The sequence below is a fragment of the Triticum aestivum genome, chromosome 1A, assembly GCF_018294505.1.
Source record: "Triticum aestivum cultivar Chinese Spring chromosome 1A, IWGSC CS RefSeq v2.1, whole genome shotgun sequence".
NCBI classification, from domain to species: Eukaryota; Viridiplantae; Streptophyta; class Magnoliopsida; order Poales; family Poaceae; genus Triticum; species Triticum aestivum.
Genome location: NC_057794.1, coordinates 553,357,953 through 553,374,939, shown reverse-complemented (window position 1 = coordinate 553,374,939; position 16,987 = coordinate 553,357,953). Strand labels below are relative to the sequence as shown.

The following is a 16,987-nucleotide window of genomic DNA, read 5'->3' as shown; positions in this document are numbered from 1 at the left end:
GTCGTGCTAGTCACAAGATTAAAACCAATTGATAGGAAGGTAAAACGGTAACAATAACAGAGAAGGGTGTATCGTGTGCATAGCAGTTTCACAGTACAAATGGTGATAATTTTATCTTATTTTTATGTTACTCCCTCTGTAAACTAATATAAAAGTGTTTAGATCACTAAAGTAGTGATCTAAACGCTCTTATATTAGTTTACGGAGGGAGTAGATGTTAGAATAGCGAAAGGAGGGGAAGAGAATTGTGCAACCGGCGCTGATCCAATCGAACGGCCCAGACTTCCCAGCGTAGCGTCAACGGAAACCCCACCATAAGTAAGGCCCCGGCGAAGCCCACATCCCTTGGCCTAAACCCTAGCCTCTTCCCCGCCTCCGCCCCCCCAAACCCCTCGGCCGCCGCCGGCGAAGCGCGCGGGCGAGATGGCGCTCTACCTGCTCTTCGAGTCGGCGTCGGGGTACGCGCTCTTCCACGCCCACGGCATCGACGAGATCGGCCAGAGCGTGGACGCCGTCCGCTCCACCGTGCTCGACCTCAAGCGCTTCAGCAAGGCCGTCAAGCTCGCCGGCTTCACCCCCTTCCTCTCCGCCGTCGACGCCCTCAACCAGTGCAACGCCATCTCCGAAGGTACCGTGCCCCCTCCTCTCCCGGTGGAACCCTCGTGTCAAATCTCCCTGCTTTATTATGACCCCCGTGACGAGCGAATGCTCCTTTGGTGGCCCAGGGATCATGACCGACGAGCTGAGGAACTTCCTGGAGCTCAACCTGCCCAAGGTCAAGGAGGGGAAGAAGGCCAAGTTCAGGGTCGGCGTCATGGAGCCCAAGGTCGGCTCCCACATCACCGAGGCCACCGGAATCCCCTGCGAGTCCAACGACTATGTCCAGGAACTGCTCCGCGCCGTGCGGCTGCACTTCGATCAGTTCATTGACCAACTCAAGGTGATGGATTTTTGCATTTGCGTCTGTCTAGTTTCCATGTTTTACATTGTCCCGTAATAAAGATTCAACTGTCAGACATGGGTCGTAAAGCTGTCTAGTAGGATAAATCAAATCACATTGTGGTCTGGCCTGGGTTGTGGCTGGTGTATTTGATTTTAGAGGATTGTGCAGCAGTGGGAAAAGTTTAATGTTTTGGTGGTATGAACTACAGTATGATTTTGCATCAAGTCGGCGCAGAGAGTTGGACAATTACCACCTTATGCTTGACATATCATTTTTACTAATTAAGTTTACCTAGATCATACAGTGAATTGTCTGTAGTTTCACAAATTGGTTTCATTCCATCACTGCTCTTGTTCCATATATACTTGTTTGTAAACTTTGTTCTGTTTGTTTTTTATTGCAGCCATCTGACCTGGAGAAGGCCCAGTTGGGTCTGGGGCATAGCTATAGCAGGGCAAAGGTCAAGTTCAATGTGAATCGCGTGGATAACATGGTGATTCAAGCCATCTTTCTGTTGGATACACTCGATAAGGATGTCAATTCCTTCTCCATGAGAGTGAGGTTGGTTCCTCATCTTATTCTTAACTTGCTTAATTTATTAACCAGTATCTGGTTCTTTGGTTTGGCTGTCGCGATGAGACTTGGATTATCTCAAAAAGAAAAGTTGATGGCGACATACAAGTCCTGAGAAAGTTCTAGGTATAGGCACTAGAGTTGACATTTGTTCATTACTTTTCCAGTTTAGCTGTCGGTATATGCTGGTTATGCCACCATTTCTGATTGCAGGAGTTAAAAAAACAGCTGAAATTTGATTAATGTCGTTTGTATGCCTCTTCTTTTGTAACCAGTTTTTCTTTTACATCAGTGGCATCAATCATATTTTGTCTATATGCTATATTTCAAACCCTAAGCCCAAGTCTCTGGTTTTACCATGCACATTCAATTGCGTATTGTGAGTCTTGACAAATCTCCTCAATTCACGTGATCAAATACATCTTCCTGTGTTTATGTTAGTTGCATGTCCAGACATGTCACTTTCGGGCTTACAGTGACATACGTGCTGTGTACACTGTACTATCTTACAGTATATCCCATGGTAGTGAAAGATCATTTTAACTTATCAACTGTGCAGTATATCCTGCACTATGTATGCTTTTTTGGGGGGGCAACACTGTATGCTTTTGGTGGGTGTAATGACAAATTTCTTTTTCTTTTTACCCTTGTTGGCGCTGTAACTAGTTTTAAACATTTGTCACTGTAGTTGTGTTAGTTGCATGGGTGTATTAATTGTTGCTTAACCATGATGCAGGGAGTGGTATGGATGGCATTTTCCTGAGCTGGTCAAAATTGTGAATGACAACTACCTTTATGCTAAGCTTGCCAAGTTTGTAGTAAACAAATCTGATTTGTCAGAGAAAGACATTCCAGCTTTAGCAGATCTGATTGGAGATGAGGACAAGGCAAAAGAAATTGTTGAAGCAGCAAAGGCATCTATGGGTAACAACCATCTCCACAATTGGTATTGCTTCTCAGTAGTTGCCATGGTTGCTTAGTTTACGTATTCTTTTTATTTTCAGGCCAGGACCTTTCACCAGTTGATTTGATCAATGTCCAACAGTTTGCTCAAAGGGTCATGAATCTATCTGAGTACCGTAAAAATCTCTATGAGTATCTGGTGACAAAGATGAATGATATTGCACCTAATCTGACGTCATTGATTGGTGAAATGGTTGGAGCTCGGTTAATCTCTCATGCTGGCAGTCTTTCAAATCTTGCAAAATGCCCTGCCTCCACTCTCCAGATACTAGGTGCTGAGAAGGCGCTCTTCAGGTAATTGTGACTGACTGGACTGCCTATGCATTCCCACACCCTATTTCCAAGCTGTGCTTTCTTATTTGTAGTTGCCCTTCTACTCAAGTACTAACTGTTTCGTCAAGTATTCAGACTTTGTCCTCTATGCTTCTGAAATATTGTGATTGATTTCCTAATTTTACCGCAGAGCTCTTAAAACACGTGGAAACACACCCAAGTATGGCCTCATATTCCACTCATCTTTTATTGGCCGTGCATCGACCAAGAACAAGGGAAGAATGGCTAGATACCTGGCAAACAAATGCTCAATTGCTTCACGCATTGACTGTTATTCAGGTTAGTTGAAGGACTTTGTTTGCAAAGGTTAAACATCCTGACTGCCTTTTCTGTTTGTTTTCCTCACTGGTTTATGAATTCCAGATATGAGTAGCTCCATTTTTGGTGAGAAACTGCGTGAACAAGTCGAGGAGAGATTAGACTTTTATGACAAGGGTGTTGCACCACGCAAGAACCTTGATGTAATGAAAGCTGCAATTGAGGAGGGTATGACCAACACAGTCTCAGAGGAGGGTAAGGGTACTTGTCTTTATATATTGGTCTCTCAATAACTTAATTTCAAGTCTTTTTGTACAAGTGTATATTTACACCTTGCCCTGAACATTTCTTTTCGCAGATAAGGAGAAGGAGAACGGTGACACGACTGCCAAGAAAAGTAAGAAAAAGAAGTCCAAATCTGAGGCTGACGGTGACGCCATGGATCTTGATAAGCCTGCCAACACGGCGGCAGCAGAAGAAGGGACAGAGAAGAAGAAAAAGAAAAAGAAGCACAAGCTAGAGGAGCCCCAGGATCAAGAGATGGCAGCCAATGTCGATGGCGAGCAAGACGAGACTCCCAAGAAAAAGAAAAAGAAGAACCGTGATGCTGCAGAGTCTGTTGAGCCTAAGACGGCCACAGAAGGGAAAAAGAAAAAAAAGAAGTCCAAAACCGAGGCCGATGATTAGACGACTAGAACCTCTTTGTTGTGCTTAATGAAATCAAACATCTAGTATACTGTATAATTTATGTGCAACCATGGACCTAATCGGGTCTCGACTATTGAATCTTTCATCATCCTGTGGTGGTGCTGATCACATTTTGAGGTCTATAATGTGGAAGAGCGTGGATTGAGGAGGCTGTTCAACTATTTTGCAGTTTGGAGCATGTTTTGCGATTCATGTTTCATATACTAGTAAGTAGGCCCTGTTGCAGCACTAGAGTAGTTTGGTCTTGCATTTCTTGATTAGCAAGCACTTGGGATGTTTTGATTCTTCAGGGTCTGTTATTGCTTGGTTTGGTCAAATCTTATTTCCGAGTTATTTCTCTCTGCACTTGCACACATTTTGAGGTCTATTATCTAGAATCGAGGAGCCTGTTCAGCTAGCGAGTAGCCCTGTTGCACCAGAGTCTGCTTTTCATTTTTTGAACAAGATGTATTAAAGACATTACTGTTGCCTTGAGCTACATACACTTACTAACATAGATCTTGGCATCCTGCCTGCCTCTTGTTGGTTAGGGGTTACTCATGATTGTGCATGTGATTTCTGAAAACATATTGTCATAATATGAATGCTAAGGCCTTGTTTGGATTACCGTTGTAGTTTCAGATACCTCTGTAGGAAAAAAATACAGACCTCTGTCCATTGTTTTGTTTCCGACTGAAAATCTGCTAGTGGCCGGTAAGTTACTCGTGTAAATAAAATAAATAATAGTGGCCGGTAAGTTACTCGTGTAAAATAAATACGTCTGTATTTGATTACACTGATTCCAAGCGCGGCCTAATGGCACTGGAGTTACAAAATCACTTGAGTTGCAAAGGTAATCGACTGAGTGGTTTTGCTCTTGCTGTTGGTTGCCCCTTTAGTCTGGACTGGACTGAAATGCTGGGTTGCTGGTGTACTGAAATGCTGTGTTTGCTCCTTCTGCCTTTTCTCCATTCCTTCCTTCTTGACACCGTCTTCGCTCTTGCTACTCTTACTCCACTTCCTCCAGGACCTGCTCCACTTGATGAACCACCCCGAGCCTCCTGAACCATGCCGCGACGGCTCTTGGCCGATCGCGACGCCCTAGCCAACACAAAATCCATTCGTAAGGTCACATTGACGATAAACCTAATGCAATTCAGAAGTCGAGCCATTTCTAGTTCAATGTGGAGTAAAGAGTTGAGATGAGAAACTCATTCACAGATTATAAACATGAAACTCGGTAAACAAGATGCGAGTAAAGTAAGAGCATGTTCATCCTGCAATTAGAAAGAAAATAAATATCACACAAAATCTTAGGCAATGGTGGTGCCAAAAAATAGCACAGAAACATGCAGAGAGAGAGAGAGAGAGAGAGAGCATTTCAGTTTCTCAAGTATTGCTGCATCACGCCCGTGCAAGCCGAAGAGGGCTCTATCCGCTGACGAGATCGAATCCCCACCGTCCGTGGGTGATAGATCCGATCGAGCGGCCAGGATGCCCATCCAATCAGAGGTTGAGCAGCCTGCCGTGCAATTTTTTTGAGCAGCCCCGGCCCAGCTTCGAAGAAACAAGAAGCAGGACTCGATTGCCCTCCCGAAGTGCAACCTCTAAGGCCTTCTTTCGTTTAGAGGAATTTCATAGGAATTCTCTAGAGGATAGGATTTTTATAGGATTTTTTTTAAACCCTTTTGGTTCATAAAAATGGATTCCTATTTCTACATAGGATTGGTTTCTATCCTTCACATTTCATAGGAAAATAAAAAAAAGTTTAGACTCAATGCAAAATTCCTTTGGTGTCAATCAAATGACATCTTGTTTCCTATTCCTACTCATAGGATTTGAGATACATATCATCTCATTTCGTACAAGATTCCTATTCCTATAATAATCTTATCCTATGAACCCAAACAGGCCTAACCGTTTAGCCTGTATTTATGGACTGAGGTGTGGCCGGCCTCGATTTTTGATCCGCGCAGTCTCCGTTAACCCGCCGACCGCCACCCATGGCAGAGACCACCGAGAACGAGTACCACACTGATGAAGAGGAAGACCTGGTCGGAGAGGAGGAAGGAGGCACCGGGATCGAAGGCGAGGAGGGTGGAGGCGCCGGAGAGAAGAGGAAGCGGCCTCTGAACAAGAGTCTGGGTGGCTTCAGCAAGCGTGGGGTGTGCTACCTCAGCCGCGGACGAGGATCCCCTGCCGTGGCCAAGCCTACCTTTGAGTCACTGACACACGGGTCCCACAAAGCATGGGGCCCACCTGTCAGTGACTCAAAGGCAGGGTATGGCAGGGATTGCAAAGTCAGAGGATCCACGTCCCTCAGCCGCGTCCCTCCCCACATGAACCCGTCGCACGTCCGACAAATCTTCTCCAAGTACGGCGAGGTGCAGAGGATCTACCTCGTACCCGAAGGTAATCCCCCGTCATGAACTGACTGAATTGGTGGCTGCGTTTTTTATGTCCAATTTGTGATGATACGGTGCCAAAGCTAAGCAGCGTTCATTTGAGGAACACAAATAAGCTGAAAGCCCTACTTTTTTATTCCTGCGAATACGCAAAGGGCAATGCAGCGATGTTAGCCAGCCTATAAAAAACAAAGAGAACAAACCATATTTATCTGATCTTCAAGTCTCCCTTGTGGATGATCGAGGGAGATGCGTGTAATCCCGCGCAGAGTTTCTGCTGCATATAACATGCCTCAACGCGTGTAACAAGCCTGTATTTCGGTAGCAGAAGGCTGTTCATGGAGTTCTAGGTTTGTTTGTCTTGCTTGTATTTGTGAAAACATTCTTCATTTCTTCTAGGGGAAGGGGAAAATTCAAATAGAAAACATGTCATCGAATGATAATCATGTTTTGCATGCTGATTGCACATGTTGCTGCGGCAGTATACTGTGCAGCGACAGCGAGTTGTTTTTCCTGTCCCTCGTGGTTATACGTCTTAGAATGTGAAGTGCTCTACTGCTCTTTATAATGCCCACCATATTTGTAAATGAAAAGAACCCAACTTCTTAACTGTCATCTACTAATGTCATCTCTTTCCTCCAGGTCAAGGTCATCGCAAGCATAGTAACGTAAAAGCGAAGGCTTACTCCGAAGGGTATGTTGTCAAAATACACAGATGAGCTGCTTTGTAGAGACTTGCTAGATCCCAGTTTTCGGTTTTATGCTGAAAGTCAAACATGGAGCAATACTTACCATTGTCTACTTATTGCATTTCTGGAGTAGTCATGTAAAGATGTGGTAGATGATGCGTAGTATTTCACAATTTTGACATATTTTTATTGTTGTATTTGTTACTTGTATGGCCTTAATAATGTTCCTAAAATCTTTCTAGGTGGGTTGAGTTTGCAAAGAAAAGTGTCGCCAAGAGGGTGGCTAATCTGCTTAATGGTGAACAAATAGGTTTGTTCTCGGCTCTATGTTTCATGTGTTTTATTCTTTCTATGTTACCGTTGATTTACATTAGATATACTGAACATGGATGATATGTTCTTCCTTTTTACTGCTCAACCCTCAAACCCCTCAAATTTTTGGCCTCAAAAGGATTGCTTTTGTCGGCTCTGTCATGTTTGAAGAGCTATACAATGTGTGCTAGAGAGCTCAATTATTCTTGTATGTATTTTATTAGGTGGGAAGAAGAGGTCATCATTTTATTATGACATCTGGAACATAAAGTATCTCAGGAAGTTCAAATGGGATGATCTGGTTGGTGAAATAGGTATGCCTAAAGTACAAAACTGTAAAGTAGCTATAAACTTGTCAGTAATGTGAACTGATTTGTACGTAGTCTAATCCTTGTAGTTTAATGCAGCTGAGAAGACTCATATCAGGGAACAGAAATTAACATTGGAGATAACAGCTGCGAAGAAACAACGTGATCATTATCTCTCTAATGCTGAAAAGTCTCGTACACAGAAATTTATTCGTGAGCGCATAGAAAAGGTATGCTGTATTGTTTAACATACCTCTGCTAGCATAATTCACGCTGGGGATTTTCTTTCTGTCCTGTGCCATCTTTATTTATGACTAGTAAGATGCCCGTGCTACGCTACGGGATAAAAAAAAGGTTAACTTAAGTTATAGTTACGATCCCATACGCTGCTGCTGACAAAATAAAAAAATATACAGTCATTGATCAAAGTAATGATGTGTTGTTGATAGATACATAAATATCAAGCACAATCAAAAATATGGTTTGCAATCCACAAACCCATGCGTCCAAGCCAAACAGTTTCTTCTCCATCTCCGCCTCACTGAAAGACTTGTTGTACTCCACATTGAGTTTTATCATTGCTCGCTCTATCCTATATCAAGTTGATAGAGACCATGCGGCAGATAGAAAATCTGTTCACACACATGTGGCAACAACGGCGACACTGAATCCAAATCGGTCAACTTCACGACTGACCAGCTTTATCTCTGAATCCAAATTGGTCTGATTTCAAGTCCTCTTTGCTTCACTTGGACGCCACCTCCATCCCATACACCATTTCCAGCTAGAAATGGTAACAAATCAAGCACCTCATTTAAACCTGGCCTTAATATCAATAATGGAATAACATGATGCGACATATTGATATTTGTCCCCACAACTCAGTGCAATGGAAGTGCGACTGGCACCGACCCGTGCGTTGCCACGGGAAAACGTTTTAGAGGTGACACCATTCCAAGAGAGATAAAGCTCAAATGGATTTGAATATTTCGCTTATGTTTGTTAGCGAAAACATTTTGATTACAGTTTTAGCATACAAATATTTACTTACGAAGTAAACTTGAAATAAATAAAAAGAGGCCTGCATTTCTAGATGATGAATGAAAAAGATTGTAAACATATGTGTTCTCAGTCATGTATGCAAGATAGAAATAAAGCATGAATAAACAAACTTCGGCTAAAACATTACAACTACAAGGACACACATCATGACAATTTTCCAAATACAATGTGCCATAATGTCTTATTTTGTTTATTTGCCACTATTTCTTCATTCTTAAAACCAATCATCTCATGAATCATACAGGCCTCGACACAAGAACCGCATCATCAAAAAGTTGCATCATGGAAAATCAACAAAGAGCATAATCAATTGTTATTAAGCTTAGAGATGTATGTACAAGAATATGACAGAAGTAGCACTATCTCTCCCTGCCACAAAGTAGAGTATCTTCCATCTAAAAAACATAAGCGCTACATAGCTTATATGTGCAACAAGTATCTCCCCTCACTGTAAAAAAACAGAGTATTTAACTTTGCTACAAAGCAGCTCGTGAAGCACAGAAAATTAGTCTAACTTTCAGCCTCTGCTTCGCCTTCTCAGTGCACCGCACACCTCCAGTCCACTGACCTCTACCAATGCGGCTCTCGTCTATTTTAGTCTCCAGCAAGCACTGTTTAATAGCAAAATTATCAATGACCATGTTTTACAGTATGAAACATAGACACATATATATTGGTAATACACAACAAAGTATATACACGTTTTTCCCATTTATCAGATAGGTGCCTTGTATTATGTTACATCTTACAAAGAAATGCTCAATGTATAGGAAGCCACTGGAGGCGACGCCCCTAGAAGGCATTCATTGTTCTAATCATTAGATTATTTCTTAAATAAACAAACTTTCATCCTCTTCTACATTATATAAAGCAAGATTTGACTGTAACAAGATGAAAAGACAAAGCTACCTACTGCCTGCTACTTGAGCAAAACATAAAAAATATCTTCCAGCCAGGAACTCTGTTTAGTAAGATCAGGATCTTCTGGCTATTTTTTTAACATAATATTTCAGTCATCTTAAATTTGTTTCTCATACTGATGCTGATGCTTATTATAACTACTTTCCTTGGTGAGAAACACATTTTTTTAAATACCATCTGGCATAGAAGATCAAGCATATCACTCTAGGTTAGTTCTGTATGATGCAAGGTGTTGTAATGTTTACACTACATACACATGTAAAGGAAGAAATAATTTGTAGTGCTTACCTCATAGCGAGAAGGTACATTTGTTGTGCACATGTAAATGTCTGACGTGAGGAAGCTGACATTTACAAAATAAAAAATATCATGAACACTAAAGCAAGTATCCAAGTTGCCATTTTGAAAGTCCACTGCCCAAACTTCAGACCTGTAGATGGAAAACAATTTTAGATGACTGGCCCTGGTTATAAATATTGAAATTTTAACAGACACCAAATTGTACTTGAGTGATTGATACCTTGGACTACACATTGAGAACTTCTTTGTAGACTATGTTCTTTGTAAATTTTGCAATGGAGTTGGACCGGCCTTCCTCTTCCTTACCCGGGATAGTAAGAATCTTCAGATTACTTCTAGACGTAGCTCTAGAAAGAGCAACATAGAGTTGGCCATGTGAAAATACAGGTTCAGGGAGGTATACACCAACATTTGGTATAGTTTGTCCTTGTGCCTTGTTAATGGTCATAGCAAAGCTAAGTCTAATAGGGAATTGCTTCCTCTTGAACCTAAATGGAAACATCTCGTCGTCTGACGGGCAGAGAGGAATTCGAGGAAGGAACACCCTCTTACCAGCATGCTGGCCCAGCACAATCTCAGCATCAATTGCATTCCTCATGAACCCCCGGACAACCAACCTAGTCCCATTGCACAACCCATTCGCTGGGTCAATGTTCCGTAACAATATAATAGGGCAATTAATCTTCAACTTTAGGATGTGGGGAGGTAGCCCATTAGGTGTTAATGAATTTAAGAATTCTGCAGGATAGTAGTTGTGTGGATCATCCTCAGCCCGATCAAAACTGTGGTATACCATCTCCTCCCCAGGAAATCTCTCAATCATCCTCATGTTGATCTTGTCAATGTACTCATTCCGAGTTGACAAAATTGCTCGAGATGTTATGTAGTTTGGATCTGAGATGTTTTCATCTTGCAGCATCAGGAACACACTTTCAATAAGCTTGTCAATATCAGAGGCGTCATCACCGGTGTTTGGTATGCAAATCTCATCTGGAAGTCGTATGTAACCATCATCCACCGTATCTTCGGTGCCATTCCCAACACGCAGAAGATAATCAGCAAACCATGGATCAACCTGAGCCCTCATATTACGGACCAGTCTTAGTTGTCTCATACTATTCCAAAGATAAGACTTACGTAGGGTCGCATCAGTTATCTGTGACCTTGTTCCCTTACGAACAACAGGAAGCACTTGTCTAAAGTCTCCCCCAAACACAACCGTCTTTCCACCAAACGGCAGGTCAGGTTGACCCATGATGTCCCTCATGCTATTGTCCAGGGCCTCGACTGCCTGGCGCTTTGTCATGGAGGCCTCATCCCAAATTATGAGGGACGCCCTCATAAGAAGCTTAGTTATCCCACTTTGCTTGGCGAAACTACAAACCCCACCGTCTTCAATGTTAGTGGTATTTTAAACCTCGAGTGTGCAGTCCTCCCTCCAGCCAAGATGGATGCAACAACACCTGACGTCGCTGTTGCAACAGCTATCTGACCCTCACCACGTACTTTTGCAAGTAGAGCTTTGTACAGATATGTTTTTCCTGTGCCTCCTGGTCCATCGACAAAGAACACACCTCCCTGGCCACTATTAATTGTCGCAAGTATCTCATCATATGCATATCTCTGTTCTGGGTTTAGAAAAGATGACAAGCCAATGTGTTCTGGGTCCACCTCGATCGTGGACTCCTCTATGATCTCCCTAGCCTCATTATCTGGGGCATCATATGAGTCGTCAATTTCTGGAAGAGGGAATGACGATATGTCCTTCCCCATCGATTGTAGCATGGTTTTTATATCTAACAGAGCCATCTGCTCAACTTCATGGGGGGACATGTGGGTTAGTCGATAGTCTTCTGTCATAGCTTCCAAGTGCCGGTCCCATAGGCCACGCACATCGCTGGGCTCACAAAAGACCAATATAGTAGCAAATAGCCTCCGAAGGGAAGATGGCATCTGAAAAACCTCAGCCTCATTAAGACACTCGTCGATACTATTGTCAGACTCGATAAGGCCCCTATTTTCAGCAGCTTCACGGAATGTTGGGAAAACAATACCATTCACCGTCCTTAGGTCTTGGAAGGATGTAGCACCCGTGACATGATTTAGAAGCACTCTAAGATAATACCTCTCCCCTTCAGCTGGATGTGCAGACACAATTCTCCCAATCTGCGTGTGTTTAGCCCTCCTTTTCCAATACTTGCTACCTGACACCCAAACAAAAGACGCAGGGAAATCCTTATATAAGATTCCTCGAGCCAACTCATATTTCTTGTTTGCCTCAAAATACTCGGTTAACATGGTCTTGGAAGCTCCTTCTTGAGAGAGGACATCATTCAGATTTGCGCCCGTTGGAAACGACACCATGTGCATATTAGGGAGGTGGAGTTGTAGTTGTTTAACAGATGGAAATATCTCACTAAGGTCAAAACCATAGATCCTCCACAATGCTTCTGGTGGAGTAACCCACCTGGAATCTCTGTATTGCTTTATTTCATCAATGCTCCCATCATTATCCACCTCGTCGATAGAAACAGATGCTCGATCATGCCCCTTGTATATGTACTTAAAGAGGTACTTTACAGCTTTTATGCTTGAGCAAACCTTGACATTGATGTGGCAATTATACCTTCTTAGTAGGTAAGGATTGTATGGAACAACCCACCTATTGTCTAATTCTTCACCTCGTACCTTTGCACGACGTCCATCATCTCTCCTCCTGTATATGGGATATGAGTCCTTTCCCTGAAGAGTTGACGCATTAAATGGCCGTGGATAGTAGTTCTTGCAACTGCCATTTTGCATGCACACATTTTTGGGGTTTAGGACTCCACAAGGGCCATGCATCATATGCTTGACGACCATCTTGTACAACTCAGGGTACTTGAATTTGTCTGGCAATTCAGCAGATATGATACAATCATATTGCTCTGGGCATGTTAGCTTGTACCTCCCCTCCATGATTAGGAGGAAATGAGCATGTGGTAGACCCCTTTTCTGGAACTCGACAACATATGCATATGCTGCTACCTTGCCGAGCATGTGCTTTTTGAAAAGTTGTATCTTGAGGTCTTCCAACTTTGCTCTAAATACTCGTACAACAATATCAGGGCGATCCTGTGGGGTTTGTCCAGGCTCCAAGGCACCAATTATCTCATCCCAATTCGGGTTGCAAGTCATGGTTAAAAAGATATCTGGTTTCCCATACTTCTGCACCAAGGCCATGGCATCAAGGTATCTTCGTCTCCTATCTCTTCTTCCCCCAATAAATGATGTAGGAAGTACAATCCATTTGCCCACAGCATCCGCACGGTTTTCCCCAGCTTGAAGGCTATCAACAACACCTTGGTATAGATCAGAGCGTATTTGTTTCTGGTGATTTCTTATATAGTCTAACCTAGAGGTTTCAACCTTGATGTACATGTCGACCACATATTGTTGGAACAGTCGTTTACCGTATAGCATGGTGTTAAATACACCACGACGTATTTGAAACTTGTAACAATAGTAGTCTCTGACCGAGACACATAATCGACTACTTGTACATGTACCTACGGAAATGGGAGGTAACAGAAAGAACTGATTAAGAAAATAAGTACACTGGGGATAATAAAAAAATGAATAAATGCTAATTTCATTATATGTACCTGGTTTCTTTCGACCACTGCGGCGGGATTGAAGTATCTCATTCAAGCTGACACCGTTCTTTGGGATCTCAGGATGCCAACCAATCTCCCCTCTTGGGAAGAACAAAGGGTAAGACAATGGATCATAGCATCCATAATATGGTTGGATGCTATATCTCTTGTTGTCATTACCAAACAGGACAATGCTACGGTCAAAATGCTTACATAGTTCATTACCCTCAACCCAAATAGCTGCAACCTCTGATGATATAGGCAAGTTATATCTCCTTGGTCCAACCTCATGTCGGTGTTCAGTTCAATACGATAATCCTCAAGGTCATCGACTCCACCTAGATTCCTGAATGTTTCAGAATAAGGATTATCCTTAAGGATGTTGACAAGCCTTCGAATAACATCTCGGTCTAGGTTCGGGGAGCGCCGAAACCTATGTTGTAGACTCGGGTCATCATCGTAGAAGTATAACTCTAGATGCTTAGGTCCATCTTGTGTTGGACCAAATGAGAAGATGTTGTGGTAAATCTGACCATGGGCTCGGAATGTATAGACTCCTGACCTCATGTTTGTGTATCTATTGTCAAGACTGACTCCAAGAGTGGTGAATGAAAAGTGGCCATTGAAGTAGCGAATGTTATCCCTAAAATGTACAGCATCACTATCTGAACTTGTGTACAACATCTGAAGTTCCAAGGGTGGTTCTGACTGTGCTAACTTAATTTTTCCAGACTGGCAACAAAATCCATTTGTCTCATACTGGAACCTCTTTGCGCCGCAATGCTTGCAATCAGGCTTTGGCACCAGCGTGTGAGTACTTTTTGGTATATTCTGGTAAACACAGTCATATGGGTCAGGAACAATGTTGTCTGTTGTAAAAGCATCTACCATGTCATCGCAATCTTCAGTGTTCCCTGTACACACATGAGATGAATTGTGTTATATATATGTATTGCATTTTCTGTGCTATACATATGTAGGGAAATAAGACATCCATGGAATTTTTAATACCTCTCCCAGCAAATGCGAAGTACTCATCATCTTCTTCTTCGGTCATATGAGAAAAATCATCATCCACATTAAAGCTTTCCGTTGGGGAACCTGGGCATATGGAGTCATCAGGGGCCAATGATGAATTGTCCACTGATGTAGATGTTGGACATTGCACCGATGTGAGTTCCTTGCACTGGACAGTATTAGCGTCACCTAAATGTAATTTGAGGAATGAAGTTACTACATAGTTTGAGTAGTGTGTGTTATAGTAGTTGAGAAAAGGAAGGCATCAGCACCACAATCATACCTTTGCTAGTGAAAACTATGTGATCATCTTCCATTCCTTCAGGTATGCTTTCTAGATTACCTGCTATTTCAATGACTTTGTAAAAATGCATGCTCAACTTTGACAAAATTGGCAAATAAAGGAATGTGTATGTGAGAATTACCTTGAATTGTAGAAAAAGTTTGAGTCAGTGTACTTGGGTAACTAAAGGCATAAGAGCTTGATGATGCATGTCCCAGCAATGAACCTGTAGGGCAATTTGATACAATGGAATCCATGCATGGGGTATCTCGTCTAGATGCATAACTTGCATTACGTTGAGCTAGAAGTGCCCGCCGCTCTTCCGGTGGCAGGCTTTGCCGACGCGCTCGTTGGCGTGCATTTCTTTCTTGCCTCTCCTCTAGTGTCAAACTTTGCCTACGTGCTCGCTGGCTTGCATTTCTCTCTTCAAGTGTCATACGTTGTCGTTTCTCTCTTCTTCGTGCATTAATCTCTTCCTTCTCCTTAGGTGTCAAATTTTGCCGACGTGCTCTAACACGTTCTCGCCTTGCTTGGATTTGCTCTGGTGTACGGCTAGCATATCTTATTGCTTCACGTGCACGCTTTCGCCCTACAGAATTTACACGAGAAATTAATTAAGTGGGTAAACGGAATTATATAAGCAAACACTTCCGCCCTATAGATTTACCTTTTGAGCTTTCTCCTCGCTCCAATCCGTCGATTGATGTGAGCATACCAGTATAAGTAGGAAAAATCACCATCGCTGATTGGTTTGTCACTTCATCATCTGAAGATGAGTAACTTAAATTTGTCGCATCCGTTGGTTCACGTATAAATAAACCTGTTCGAGCACATGGCATGCCATTGGAGCAAGTTCTGTTGGGCTTGCTACTGCTGTCGACCACTGTGTTATTACAAGTTGGACGGTAAATGGTTAGGTATAAATAAGAAATATACAAGCAGATTGTTTTGCCAAACAGTAAGGTACAGGAACCAACCCTTTTGTTTTCCTTTAGCACTTTGTTGGCACGAGAGCTGTAACATTTGGGGTGTAATAGCTGCTAGTTTCCCCCAAAAAACAGAAGTGGAGGTTAGAAAAAATTGAATTGAAAGCTAGTAGGAACACTATATGCAATCTAATAAGACAACTATTCTTTGCCAGAAGTCAAAAGAAACATTCCTTAACCGAAGGGCAGTTCATCATCATTAGATACGAAATTGCACACTGGATGAATTTGATAATCATTAGGTAAGCAACATGAATAAAAACAAATGTTATGCAGAGGTGTGGCAGCCAAAAAGTACAAGCCAAAGCATAATAGAATACAACAGTAAACCAATGAATTCCAGTGATCAAGTATGAATTTGGTCCTGACCTTTTAATTTTCAGCTTCACACCCAAATCCAAGTGTTTCTCCAGGAACTTCTAGGCTTATCAAATTTCTTCTGGACCTGCCATGTAAATAATCATTTTTTTTCAAAAATTTCAGTGATTTAGTTGGTGAAAACCAAACCCAAGGACAGTTGGAGCTGAAGTGAGTATCTCTATGCATACATATGACTGACTAAGTCATGTGATTTTATATGAAGGGAAATATAACAAACCTAGCAACATCAGTTTCTCTCTGACCGACTCATATAAAATAAGCTGATCCACCTAGAACTAAGATGCAGATCTTTTAATTCTTTTAATAGGAAACATACCAACTTGGAGGTCAAAGCCCCAACGATCAGTATGCATAAAAACTTAAAATAACAAATAAAAAACATGTTATACAACCATACAGTGATCTGCAAATTCTTGTTTTGATGTTAACTTCACAAATAAAAGAGGCATCATCATCTAATAGTAGTATGTGCAGATACTCATCTATTGCAATCATTACTAAATCTTGGTATTGCATAACACAACATACCTTGGTCCTTGGCGAAGCAAATTAGAAGGCGATGGGCAGTAAATCGACCTCCTCACAATCTGTCGATTTGAAGATATGAGAGCTTGACCACCGTGTTGCTTCTTGGGATGTAGTTCGAGCAGTGTGAGTCTCATCTGCCTGCTCACTTGTATTTATATTGGGCTGAAAGGGTGGTTTCTAGACAGTTCGACCAGGCGCGCGCATTTGGGTGACGAAAATTTGAATTTGGGAGGCGGCGGGGTGGGAACGATGAGGTCTAGGAAAGAGAGCGGTAGCCGACCATAGCACCAGAACAGGCAGTGGAGTGCGTCGGCGGGGAGGAGAAGTAGCATTAGGTGGCGGTGCCGCCGCCGCCGAGGATCAGCAGCCTGTAGCCGGCGACGTATTTGTGGAAGTCAGAGTT

The 16,987-nt window shown here is 42.4% G+C and overlaps 3 protein-coding genes across 3 annotated transcripts in view; 2 read left to right on the top strand and 1 right to left on the bottom strand.

The window, feature by feature from the left end:
* The first annotated feature begins 333 nt into the window (after positions 1–333).
* LOC123066934 (nucleolar protein 56) lies at positions 334–3,936 on the top strand. The gene is made up of 8 exons (XM_044489916.1): positions 334–628; positions 726–940; positions 1,347–1,504; positions 2,253–2,440; positions 2,521–2,773; positions 2,943–3,091; positions 3,176–3,325; positions 3,429–3,936. The coding sequence occupies exons 1-8, from the start codon at positions 424–426 to the stop codon at positions 3,755–3,757; spliced, it is 1,647 nt and encodes a 548-aa protein (XP_044345851.1). The 5' UTR covers positions 334–423; the 3' UTR covers positions 3,758–3,936.
* Positions 3,937–5,714: 1,778 nt separating this feature from the next.
* The window catches only part of LOC123066924 (pre-rRNA-processing protein ESF2), a 16,178-nt gene continuing 4,905 nt past the window's right edge, over positions 5,715–16,987 (top strand). The window contains exons 1-6 of the mRNA XM_044489908.1: positions 5,715–5,931; positions 6,076–6,169; positions 6,805–6,856; positions 7,094–7,161; positions 7,388–7,477; positions 7,571–7,701. Coding sequence (XP_044345843.1) covers positions 5,761–5,931; positions 6,076–6,169; positions 6,805–6,856; positions 7,094–7,161; positions 7,388–7,477; positions 7,571–7,701 — 606 coding nt within the window. The 5' untranslated portion in view covers positions 5,715–5,760. The remainder of the gene's footprint in view (positions 5,932–6,075; positions 6,170–6,804; positions 6,857–7,093; positions 7,162–7,387; positions 7,478–7,570; positions 7,702–16,987) is intronic.
* Positions 8,819–14,124, bottom strand: LOC123066905 (uncharacterized). Its single transcript, XM_044489889.1, has 4 exons — positions 13,399–14,124; positions 9,975–13,302; positions 9,743–9,884; positions 8,819–9,144 (listed from the first exon to the last, which is right to left on the bottom strand). The coding sequence occupies exon 2, from the start codon at positions 13,214–13,216 to the stop codon at positions 11,108–11,110; it is 2,109 nt and encodes a 702-aa protein (XP_044345824.1). The 5' UTR covers positions 13,217–13,302; positions 13,399–14,124; the 3' UTR covers positions 8,819–9,144; positions 9,743–9,884; positions 9,975–11,107.

Excerpts from the sequence above, each read along its gene's own strand:
- LOC123066934 (XM_044489916.1), top strand. The coding sequence starts at position 424 with ATGGCGCTCTACCTGCTCTTCGAGTCGGCGTCGGGGTACGCGCTCTTC. Across the intron at positions 2,441-2,520 it reads AGCAGCAAAGGCATCTATGG|GCCAGGACCTTTCACCAGTT; the intron begins GTAACAACCATC and ends TTTTATTTTCAG. Across the intron at positions 2,774-2,942 it reads GCTGAGAAGGCGCTCTTCAG|AGCTCTTAAAACACGTGGAA; the intron begins GTAATTGTGACT and ends ATTTTACCGCAG.
- LOC123066905 (XM_044489889.1), bottom strand. The coding sequence starts at position 13,216 with ATGCTATACGGTAAACGACTGTTCCAACAATATGTGGTCGACATGTAC.